The sequence below is a fragment of the Caloenas nicobarica genome, chromosome 21 (genome assembly GCF_036013445.1).
Source record: "Caloenas nicobarica isolate bCalNic1 chromosome 21, bCalNic1.hap1, whole genome shotgun sequence".
Taxonomy (NCBI): domain Eukaryota; kingdom Metazoa; phylum Chordata; class Aves; order Columbiformes; family Columbidae; genus Caloenas; species Caloenas nicobarica.
Window position 1 is genome coordinate 3,837,124 of NC_088265.1, and position 12,172 is coordinate 3,849,295.

General features: G+C 50.9%; 1 protein-coding gene across 1 annotated transcript; it reads left to right on the forward strand.

Annotated features, from left to right (window-relative positions):
- Nucleotides 1-6,471: 6,471 nt before the first annotated feature.
- Nucleotides 6,472-7,536, forward strand: G0S2 (G0/G1 switch 2). Its single transcript, XM_065649591.1, has 2 exons — nucleotides 6,472-6,563; nucleotides 6,945-7,536. The coding sequence occupies exon 2, from the start codon at nucleotides 6,977-6,979 to the stop codon at nucleotides 7,274-7,276; it is 300 nt and encodes a 99-aa protein (XP_065505663.1). The 5' UTR covers nucleotides 6,472-6,563; nucleotides 6,945-6,976; the 3' UTR covers nucleotides 7,277-7,536.
- The last annotated feature ends 4,636 nt before the right edge of the window (nucleotides 7,537-12,172 follow it).

A 12,172-nucleotide genomic window follows, 5' to 3' on the forward strand; every position in this document is an offset into this window, starting at 1 on the left:
GAGATGGTGATGCTCCACCCCGAGTTACTATAAGGCATGGGGCTTTGCAATTCTGCCGCAGAAACAAGGAAAATGTTCTCTTGGCCACAAACTGTTCAAATGAATGATCCAAAATACCTTGATCCATCCTTTCCTCCTCCAGCCTGCCCCTGGGACTTGCCAAAGCAAGTAAAACTATCACCTGGAATTCCAGGCTCTGCAAGTTCGAACAAGAACAAAAGCAAGGAATAGTCTCGTTTACAGACTATCTACTACAAAACAACAAAAAAAAGCACGGAAAGAAGGAAAAAAACTCCCCCTCCCCAGCACAGAACTGTTGTGTTCTCGCACTCAGTGACATTCCTGGGGCTCCTGCTCTGTGGTACGTGTTTATGACCTGATAAGCGGCTCCTCTGCCCTATTCCAGAGGCGCTCAGAGGCAGGAAAGCTCCACTAATTGCTGATTTTAGGTATCAGTGGCGCCATCCTGTACCCAGGATCTCAGTGCCAGCGTGGGCAGAAGGGGACAGGCTTTAGAGGACCCTGCTCCTTCCACACCGGCAGCAACCGGGAAAAACGCTGCAGGTTTGGGTTTAAGATTCAGGTGGGAAGGGCTCCCAGCATTGAGAATATAAACACATCACGGCCAGGTGTATCAAAGCTGATCTTCCCATAAAAAGGAGGGAGGGTTCGGAACAGCCCGGTCAGCTGGGGACACGTGTGTCACTCAGTGTCACGCACTCACATTCTGCAACTGCTAATACCAGCCAAGCCCTTTGCTTTTCTAATCAGGGTCCTTAGCCAGACAGGCAGACAAATCCCCGCCACCACGTGCCGACAGGTCCCCTGCGCTCTGTCCAGGCTCAGACATGGGTGACGGAGCACGACGAGCTGTGGCAGAGGGAGGGACCGCGGCTTCATCATCATCATCATCCTCAGGCAGCTCCACCGGTGCTGCACCCAGAGCAAACTCGGGAACACCGGCAGTGACCGAAGCTGAAAAGGATGTGACTGCTGCATGAGTAGCTTTGTTTTACTTCCTCCGAGCTCTTTGCTTTCTGTTCGGATTAAAGGCACGCGAGTACTTTACTCCTTTGAGGGCTTTTCCAAAGACACCGTCCGAGTTCAGAGGCTTTCGATCCAGTTGTTGAAGTGCAACACTAGTTAGTCAGCCCTGACCAGTCTGGAATGATTGTGTTCGATTAGTTTTTAACTTATCTCTCTGGAGTTCAGAGGAACACAAAGGTAACTGGAAACCAGGAGCAGAGCACTGCGTGCAAGAACACAATCTCTTGAAACACAAAGCCTCCATTAAGGAAAAAGGATGCTAATTGAGTATAATTGCATAGCTCAAACATATCAAAATTAAACAATACTTAATGCTGCTGTTCCATTTCTCATTGAAGGATTAATAAACGCCTCAAAGCACATTTGCTATATGGGCAGCTGCTATTACACATGGAAAAACAAGGCATGGGGTGATTTGCTTAGTGACACTGAGCAGGATCTTGGTGCAGGTGGGAATCCCAGTCCCCTCCAGTCCCTGCCTTCCCAGAGCTGGGATGAAACCCCCAACACCCTCCATCATCAGCTCAGGTACAGCCCACGTGCATTTTGTCAGCTGCTCACAAGCATTCATGGCACAGCCTGGAAGGAGGAACAAGACCTGGAGCTGGAAGCACTGAAGCTACACGGGAAGGGGGAAACTCGGGAAGGTTTTGTCAGGGGTAGCAATGTTGTCGCTTTGACAACTTTGCTGATCTCAGTACTAAAATGCTGTGTCCTCCACTTCATCTTTTCATTTCCTACTTTAATTAAAACCTGAGCAGCAAACCACCTCCTCCTTCCAGCACGCGCAGATGAGTTAAAACACCGTTTTTGCTAATTGTCCTGTTTTCTTCTAAAAACACTTCAGGAATTTCTAATGAAATTCCAAATTTGTGTTCTGACAACCCTACACCTGCCCTGAGAGCGAATAAAACTTCGAACCCCAAACCAGCTGAGCTAGTTTAGGTTTGAATTCCAGTCACCCCGGGAGCTGGATCTGGAGGGCAGTGGCCCCTTAGACTCGGCTTAGGGAGGCTGCTGCCTCCCTTTGCGGCCCCTTTTCCACGTCCAGCTCCTTTCCACGATCCCAGCCGTGGTGGAGCCGGGGGGTCCGTGGCCGCCCCGATCCCGCAGCACAGCCCTCCCCAGCGGGAGGTTTGATAAAATTATCCTTATATCTTTATTTTTGTCATGTCCCCATTTGCTAAAGGAGAAAATATTCCTTAGGGAAAGCGTCCGGCTGCCGTCCAGAGGATTTAGGCTGTGGTGATGGGAGGAGCGCAGCGATCCTGTCTCCATCAATGGCCAAAAGTCCAAACTAATGGGGTATTTAGGAGCCCCCCTTAAGCCATAGATCCTTGACACTGCAAGCCGTGATTGACATGGAGGTCACACTATTTTCTGCCCTGATTACCAGCTTGTTCCTCCTCACACCTGCTGGAACTGAAACAATGGACTCGCTATGCTGGGGGGTTCGATCCTGCCGGGGCCAAATACAAACGTTTCGCCCCATTTTTGCTCCTTCTCCCTGACATCGCAGTGGGCTGGAATGGGTGAGCGCAGCCCCGTGTCGCAGACCCGCTCCTTGGCTCCTGCTGCTTCGTCCACCGTGCAGCTTCTGCCCCCACGGCCACCGAGGAGCCCACGCTCGTCACGGCCAAAGTCCGGCAGGACCCGACCCTTGGCCACGCGCCGACGTGTGGAAGATGAGGCAACCCGGCGCTCCTGCCGAGACGATGCTACGCCACGTTTTGGGAAACGTCGCTAACAGACAGAGGTCACCTCAGCGTTTTGGCTCAAGTTCCCCCTTCGTGAGTCTGTAAAACCCAGAGCCAGAGGGGGTCGGTGGGAAGGGACCTCCGGCAGCCACCGAGGTGCCACTTGGTGTCAGGATGGGCACCCAGCCTCAATTCTTGCTCAAAAGCACCACATGTGAATGTCCTCCGAGGTAAATAATATGAAATGAAAATAAAATATTTGGAAAACGGGGGCAATATTAGGTGCTAGGCAAAGCCCCCGCACAGCCTGTGGGAAGGGTTTTCTGCAGCCGCACGGTGCTTTGGTACAGCAGAAACGCCTGGCGTGATGGACCCAAAAGTTTTATAATTTTATTAATTTTTTAACAGGGACGGATGCTTAATATGGCTCGCTGGGCTTCAGGCTTTCCTTTTCTTTCACATTGCTGTTTTACTCAGGTTTTTTGGGGCGATAACACCTACAGCACACTCATGCCTCAGCAGACCAACCGTGGTGCTTCGTTTGGGGATGCTCTGGCAAGCAGGGGCAGTAATTTCCCTGCCAGCTCCTTTCACGGCATCTCTCCCCCGCCGAGCTGCCAGCACGCACCCGCGGCGTGCCCAGCGCCTGCCGGAGCCGTGACCGGCCAAGAGATGTGGCTGAAACCGGAGCCGAGCCACCTGCGAGCCCCGGCGCCAAGCCCTGGAGCCGCTCACGCTCCTCTCCGCATGCACGGACATCCCCAGCAAGGGCAGAGCTCCGGCTGCCCGCGTCCCCGTTCCCAGGAGCATCGCCAAGGTTGTCCCCGTGCCAAACGAGCCGCACCAGCAGGAGAGGGAATTTGGGGCTGCTGCAGGCTGAGCTGCCCCGGAGCAGCGGCGGTTGCAGCGTGGATTCATCTGCACCCTCCAAAAAGCAGTTTCCAAGCAGCTTTACCCAAGCTGGCGGCTCCGGCGCCATCCAAAGTGGGCGAGCGGAGCATCGTCTCCCTGAGCTGCTCTGAGCAGTCGCCGGCAATATTTAGGTTAAGCCTCAGGTGCTTATGGCACTTTGCAGAGCTCTTCTTCCAGATGACGTTAAACTCATGCAGCTCTCCTAGCTATAAAGCCTGGGTTAATCAAAGTTGCAATTAAACCTGACAACCGCCTTGTTCAGACTCCCCTAAATATGGTTAGCAACAGCTAAAATTAGTCTAATTTAGTGTTAATCATTAATCCTTTTATCCACTCTTAATCCAATTTAAATGTCCACACAACTAGCTTGCACAGACTCAAATTTAAAACAAAATTGAATTAAATTTTATTTAATTAAATCAACACAATCCGAGTGCTGCTATAAGAGGCATTTGCCACAGATGATTATCAGCTGCTTGGTTAACTCTCAAAATTATCCTGGGCTCTGTGCTCTCCCTACTGCTCCAGCTCTTAGTACTTTGGGGATTGCATAGACATCTCCATCTATATTTAATGAATTTTAAGAGTACCATTTCTAGCCCTCAGGTTGGAAAAAGAGGCTTTCAAACATAAGGTTCAGGAGGGCAAAAGAAAATGCTGCTTCAAAAAAAACCCCTTTTTTTTAGGCAAAATGTCATGATTCCAACGCTTCACCCTGACCTTTGTTTCTGGGATTGTGAAGGAGGGAGCACATTTTACACGGCGGCCTCGCCGTGCAGCCAGCCCGGGATGGATGGATAGTGACCTTGAACTTTCCCTAATTGCTGTCTCCTCCAGCTATCTTTTCTGCAATGGTCATTTTTGAAAACACTGCAGAAGAGAAAAACACAGCTCGAATGCAGGAATCAGCCGCAACCTTTGCTGCCAAGTTGGCAGAGAAGATAAGGACCTTTTATTTAAAGAAAAAAAACCCCAGACACTGAGGAGGGATGGACAAGTCTTTAGCAACTTTTACAGCCAGTCTTGCAATACAATTTCCTAAGCACATTCAAAACTTGGGGAAAAAAAATTAAAATAAAATAAAAACAACAAACCCCCCCCCAAGTTTTCACTGGCAGTTTCCTTGGAGTGAACGCCCTCCCGCCTGGTGCGGTGGCTGCGGGGGGGGAAAAGCTCCAACCTCCCTCGGACGTGCGGGATGTGAGGAGCGACGGGTGACTCAGCTCCGCAAGAGAGAAAAAATAAAACACAGACCACAAAAAACCCCACAGTCCTGTGGCTGCAGAGCCGAGTAGCATGTGGGTATTAACACCGGCAGCACGGGGAGGGCAGGAGGAGAAGGGACGGAGCCAGCACGGTCCTTGCCCGGAGGATCGCAAGCGAGAGTTTGGAATTGTGACCCCAGCACAAGCCGGAGTTTAGGCTGGTTTTAATTACAGAGAATGGTTTGGGTTGGAAAGGACCTTAAGGTCATCTCGCCCAAGCCTTACGAGCCAGTGCGGAGATGTTAGGGGCGGAATTTGGGCAGTAGCACCTCGCAGGGCAGTTTTTCAGAAGGGAAGGTGTTTAAATGCTACAAACGCCCCCGGGTGCCCCTCCAGGAGATCCAGCCCAGGCTCCTTTCCAGCATCTTTCTCAACGGCTCCCTCTGAGCTTTGCCTCTTCCCACATACACCAACCGCTCCTTAAAGGCGCTGCTATAGCATCAGCTCACGCTGTATTGTAATTGCTACATACCGCCCTGGCAGAGCAACTCCCATCATCTCAGCCATACAGATCAGATGAGAAATCTGTCCAGATGCCACCGTCCGCTCTGGAAAATCAGAAATTGTAAATTCCAACAACTCCTTGTGGCTTTTAGCAACTTCTTTAAGGTCAGCAGCTGCAGAAATGTATTAATAACCGTATTAATAATATATGGTGCTTCCAGGCAGGGCACTATATGTGCATGGAAGCAGATGACATAACGTGCTGTATGTTATTGATGCAATACTGTTCAGCAGCAAGCCAGGGAATCAGCGTGACAGCACTGCCTTCTGTTTTTCCCCCAAATGGAAACACACTTTTAAGTGAATCACAAGGAGTGACACAACGGGGTGTTACAGAGTTTCAGCATCAAGTCTTAACAGGTTTCCTGTAACTTTCATTAGCTGAGAAATGCCCAGTTATTCTTATTTCCAAGAAATCAAGGTGCTGTCACATGCTGCACTGATCTGCTTTGTAATGATTCCCTTTGCCATGAACCTATAGAAATCTTTAACAAACATTTCCACACCTTATCCTGGGTAATGCCTTTGTTACGCTTCGCTAAGGCATTTTTGTTTTACCCACTTCACGGCAAGAAAGGGCAGGAAAGCAAAAAAAAAATCTGTTTTGCCGAATTGAACTTGGAAAAATGCAAACACCATAATATTTTACGAGCTATGGCCACAGACCCACCGCCTCACGCTCCCTAGTTCAGTAGAACTCCTACTAATGTATTAAATATTTCTTACAGAAGCCGCCACGGAGCCGCGCTGCCAGTTGTACATAAGATCTCTCATTGTGAAATCAGACTTCGGGATAATTTTTTTTTTTCTTGGGGGGGGGGCGCGGGGGGAGAACACGAAAAAGTTTGGTATATTTAAAAAAAAAAAAAAAAAAAAGGTGTTTTTTTTTTTTTAGCCTGGCTGGATTAAGGGCAGGAGCTGCCAGGGCGGGGGGGCCGCCCGTGCTGGCGGCGTGTCCGGGACATCCCGGCCCGGCCCCCCCGGCCCCGCCCGCCCCAACGCCGATATAAGGCGGTAGCCGCGGGTTGCGGGCAGCAGCTGCAGAGCTCAGCCCAGCCGAGCTCAGCCCAGCCGAGCTCAGCCCAGCGCAGCCCGCAGCGCTCACCGCCCCCTCCCCTGCCCCGCAGCAGCCGCCTGGGTAAGGGGGTGCAAGGTGGGGGGGATGCGGGGGGGACCCGGCTGGTTTTCCCCCTTGTTGCTCTGCCGGGCAGCTCCCTCTGACAGCTCCTGGACACAGGGCGATGGGGTGGGTGCGTTTTCCTCTAGCAAAAAAAAATCAAAAATCTCCACTTAAAGTGGGGCCGGGGGTGCGTGGAGGGCTTGGAGAGCTGGACACGTTCCTGTGTAACCTCATCTGGGTGTTTCTGCTCCAGTGGGGGGATTGGACTGGACGATATTGCAAGGTCCCTTCCAATCCCTGACATTCTGTGGTTCTGTGATCACCGGGAGGGCTCTGAGCACTACAGGAAAAAGCAGCTGGATTTAACTAATGTCCCTTTACCTCTCTGTCCTCTTACAGAACTGACATCTTGAGGATCTGCTGCCAAAACAATGGAAACCATGCATGAGCTGATCCCCTTTGCCAAAGAAATGCTCAGCCAGAAGCCCAACAGGAAAATGGTCAAGCTGTACATGCTGGGCAGCGTGCTGGCTTTCTTTGGGGTGGTTATCGGTCTGGTGGAGACAGTGTGCAGTCCTTTCACCTCCCAAGGGATGCTAGACGAGGAGAAGAAACCTGCCCCGACGCGAGAGCAAACGCTTGCTCAGAAACAGGAGGATTTGATCTTGGAAAAGAGCAAGAAGGCGGCGGGGACGCAGAGGGCCCTGGTGACCCGGCAGCACGCGTCCTAAGAGCCCTGCGCCCAGAGAGGGACCCGAGAGATGCTGCTGTCCCGTCCTACCTGGTGGTGGTTCCAGCAAGAGGAGAGAAAGGTTGGCTGAAGGAGGAGACTGCAACCGCAAGACTTGAAAAGAAGCGAACGGTTTTATTTGCTGCCGTGCAGCAGTGGGGGGAAAAAATACCTTTTGTTGGTATGCAAACGTGCAAGGTGCACGGCGTGGTTTCTTATTTTTATTACAGATGCGTTTTGCAAAAATCAATAAATATTTTATATGGTACCAGTGCTGTCTAGCTGCATTCATTTCAAGTCTTTCAATTAGAGACTTGTGCCTCTGGTTTCTTTTGGGAGGTGGCTCAGGGGACGGTTGAGGGTGGTGGCTGCACCCTGCAAATAAAACCCCCTCGGTGAGGCTGCTCTGGAGCGAGGTGGGTCCATTTCTGTACCTCCGGCAGCTGCTCCCTGCCAAAATGGGCCAACATGGGTGAGGAGAGGAGGGAGAATTGATCTCACACAGGTGACAGACAGTGTCCTGAGCTGGGGTTGTACCTTCCTGGGGTTATCTGGGTTCAAAGGCGCAGATTACATCTCTGCCATGGCCATATGTGCCCAGAACCATTTCCAAACACCTTGTCTGTCCCCCAGCAATGCTCCTCACAGGCTATGCCCCCTGCACAGCTAGAAAAAGCTTTAAAAAGGAATTAAACCCCTGCCTTCCCTGGGATTCTTCACAAACCCACCACAGATACCCAATCGTGCAGAATAATATTAGCTTCCAGTATTACAGCGGTGTCACTGATGGAAAACCTGAAGCACAGACAGACACGGTGGCACATTCAGCCTGGAGCGTGTGGAAACTGGCTGCACCAGGGCACTGCCAGGTTCATCACAGGACTCTCACCTGTTGGAGAATCCTTCCTGGACTTAGTCCTGAACGCAACAGGTTCTTAGTGTGTATTAGTCAAATAACCCCTCCAGACAGCTGCAGCTGAAAGATCGTGACCACGCTAGGGACAGGGGCGAAGTGAAATAATCCCTGCCAGTTGTGCCGGGGCAGAAAATCCCTCTTCATCTGCTTGATGGCAAAGGGAAGGCCAGCGGGGCAGAGGCAGGAGCAGGCTACACACCTTGCACACAAACCGGGGACATGCCAGCGATGTGCTGCTATCTAGCTAAAAGCAAAGCAATTGATACAAACAGCAGGAGACGATGGAAAACTAAAAAGTGCTGCCTGACACCAGTGCCAAACGCTGAGCTCCTCCCAGTGTGGCACGAGTTGAGATCAGAATCCAAAAATATAAGAACGCAGTTGAAGTTCACTCTCACGTTTTCATAATACATAACAATGCAATGCATTTTGTTGACAATTATTTCTGCCAAAAGGAACCAGCAGCACGTCGTGTAGGAGGAATCCTACAGTCTGCACGAAATCCAAGTCTGCACAAAAACTCTCTTCAAGCTTTGAATTAGGTATAAAGTACCTTTTCCTCACGGGAAAAAGAGCAGAGTCCAATTAAATTGAAAATAGCCTTTGAGAAATACTTCATTTAGTCCATAACCAAGCCGTTTGGTCTCTGGCAAGGTTGAACAATCCAACACCTCATTGACACCAATGGAAATTTCATAGGCAAGCATTAAAGGAGAATTCAGGCCTGAAGAAAACCATGAGCTGATGAGTGTCTGGGGTGTGCTGACCTGGAATTCCCTGTGTCCATGCCTGGTGCACGGATAAACCAGCGACCTGGATGTCTGTGGCTGTGTCAGGCATGAAAATATTGCCAGGTCTGAGCTCCTGCACGTCACTGTAATTCAGAAGCATCGCTGCCGTGGCAGAGCTGAACCCCAGATAAACGGATTAAACTCATCTAAGGATCAGGTCTTTGCGCAAGGCAGCTGCAAACTTTCTCAATCGCGCATCGTTCCCAAGATGAACCTTTCTCTCCAAGTTCTCGCCCTGCCCTGTGGGAAAGGGACTTGAAAAAATGAGGAGACAGAGCTGGTCCCAGGGGTGAGCAGGTGAGCCCATCCAGGTGATCCTCACCCCTGCTGGGGCTGGACCTCAGCTTTGTCTTCACACTCGTGGCCGCATCCCTGCTGCCCACACCTCCTCTCCACAGCCACCCAGTCACGGGGGTTTAGGAGCTTAAAGCAAAGAGGTTTGTGGAACAATCAAAATAGTTCCTCCTAAGACAGCTAACGGGATTAGCCAGCTAAACCACGCGCTGCGCCGGCGCTTCTGGAGCCAATTCGGTAAAATCGTGTCCTGCCAAGGACAATCTCCTGCCTCCTGACGCAATGCAGGCTCCGAGGTCCTTACCTCCCGCGTCTGACCCCGAAAGGCCAGGCTGAGAGGTCAGCCTACGCCTTACCATTTCCACAGCAGACTGCATTGATGTTAAACAGGACCGGCTCTCTGCAGAATGGTGCACTCAACGCGTATTAATGGCTGATTTTACCGCAACGACTATATCAAGTCTTATTTCAACCACACAATGATAAATCCAGTGTGTGTGGAAGCTTAGTAACCCATTTAACGTCACTTTAACTATGACGAATAACAGACTTGCCAGATGCAGTAGATGACAAAGCTTCAGCAAACTTCCCTGTTATTAAACTGTGGCACAACTCTCCAAACCAGCCTCTTCCCCATCCCCATCACGCCTGTATTTTGACACCAGACAAACTACAGAAAGCCCTGGGCAACACGACTGCCACAAATACAACCCGTGCAACCAGCAAACCGCATCCACACACACCAGCAACGGAGCACAGCGGGGTCGCTCCAAAAGCCCGTGTGTGAATTGCAAAGAGAAATTGTAATTACAAGTACCAGGACATACCAGAGAACAAACAAATGGAATAAGATGTACAGGCAGTACTAGTAAGGACACCTCAGGCAAGCCAAAGTGCAGAAGCATATGGAGCATTTAAGGCTCAGTTAAACCAAAGTCTGGAGGGATAAGCTCTTGAGGAGACCCACACATTGCCCAAGGTATGGGTTTCATTGCTGAGTTGCATGAGGTTCATTCCTGTTATTCTCTTTAAGACTTGTCTGAATCTGGTTTAACCTATAAACGTGGTATTTTCCTGGTGCATGAGACCTGGTGAGTATTTGAACCCATCCTGCAGCACTTCTTCAAAGATCTTATTTCAGCTTGGAGCTCTTGTCCAGGCCTCCATGAGATGGAGCTGAAGGCCAAAAACCCAGCAGCCCTCCCTCATGGGCCCATCACTTCAAGGGCATGAGCCAAATGTCTTCAGAGAGTCCTCGCTCGCTATTTGCAGTTGGGACTCTGGGTGTTCCAAGAGCTGCCAGGCTAAAATTAGGGGCCCAGATAAGTCTATCAGCCCCTGCCACCCAACACCAGGGGCACTGGGAACACGGATGGCTTGGCCAAGACTCAAAGCACCCACAGTACCAATCAAACACCCAGGCAGCAATTCCTGATTTGGTCACACAGGAAAAAAAATAAATTAAGCGCTTAGAAACTGCTTAAAGATCACAGTATTTTCTCTAAACCAGCAGTGAGTAGGAATATCATGTCAAACCAAACCCAGTCCTACAATCACCTCAAGTCTCCCATGGGTTCCGAGAGTGCGTTTTTGGGGAGTGGTGCAGCCGCGACAGCGATGGCATTTGCAGGACGTTGGCACCAGAAGCCACATCTGTCACACGCACACATCTGTCACCGCCCAGTAGCATCAAGTTGACACGCACATCAGCCCAACACAAATATATCTGAGGGCAGCCCTTTGTAATGGTGATGTCTGTAAAGGAATTAATTCAGTCTGTGCTCGCAGTCAAGTATCCTGGGAGAGCTGGGTATGAAAAATGCTTTAATGCCTACGTGACAAGGTGGCGGGGGGAAGAAAATCCTCCGCATTTAACAAAAATTTGAAAATGGGTTGGAAAAAAGCCAAATATCACTCGAAAGAGGAGGTGGGGGGGAAGTGGTATCCCCATTCCTGCCAAGCGCTTTTGAGTCCCTGAGCTGCACGTACCAACCTGCCCCAGGAACACGCTCCCCCCAGCAGCTCTGCCTGGCTGCTGTCACAACAAGTTTCCTTCATGTCTTTATTTCCTTCCAGTGAGCTCCAGGCAGCACTAAGTGAAGAACGTCCCCGGCACAGAGCGGTGAGCACAACGCCGAGCATCGCCCCTTGGAAAACACGGCTTCAAACAGACGAGTGATACAGAAACAACGTGCCATGGGGGGAAAACATCCAGGATAATTCGGGTGAAGCTGTTGCAGAAACAAGAGGCTGCTCCCCCACTTTCCTGGGGCTCCATCCCACCGGGCCAGGACTGGGCACAGCACCGGGTCCTCTCTGCCAAGGCAGAAAGGGTCGGCAGAGCGGGGCCAGGAGCAGCCGAGATCAGAAAACGCTTCTCCGCAGTCACCTCTTCCTGCCCTCCTCTCTATTCCCTCACTCCTCGCCCCCAGGAGAAGGTTAAAAACAAGTTCTTAAGTTGCAGAGAGCAAAACAAACCCAGAAAAAGGCACGAGTGGGAGTGAAGAGCAGCAGTGCCCTGGGAGGGTGGGCGAGAGCAAACCCACATCACAGCAAAGCTGCTCCTGGTGCAGCCCCCAGCCCTCCCGGAGCCGCATCAGCAACCCCCCTGCTCCATTTCCACACTGGACACCCCAGATGGAACATAAACATTTCCTAAAAGAAAATTTTAAGTTATATCCAAGATATTCAGTATTTCAGTCCTTTATTATAAGCTAGTTTCACACAAAAACCCCAACCCGACCCACAATTCTCATTGAACAACACACCAGCGCAGCAAGAACAGCATTTGGCTCTGTACCCGTGGGGCCGCCACTGGCCCTGCGTGTCCCCACACCGATGCGGAGCAAAGAACGCGACACCTTCCCGACGCGCTTGCAGATGGTACACAAAGGTC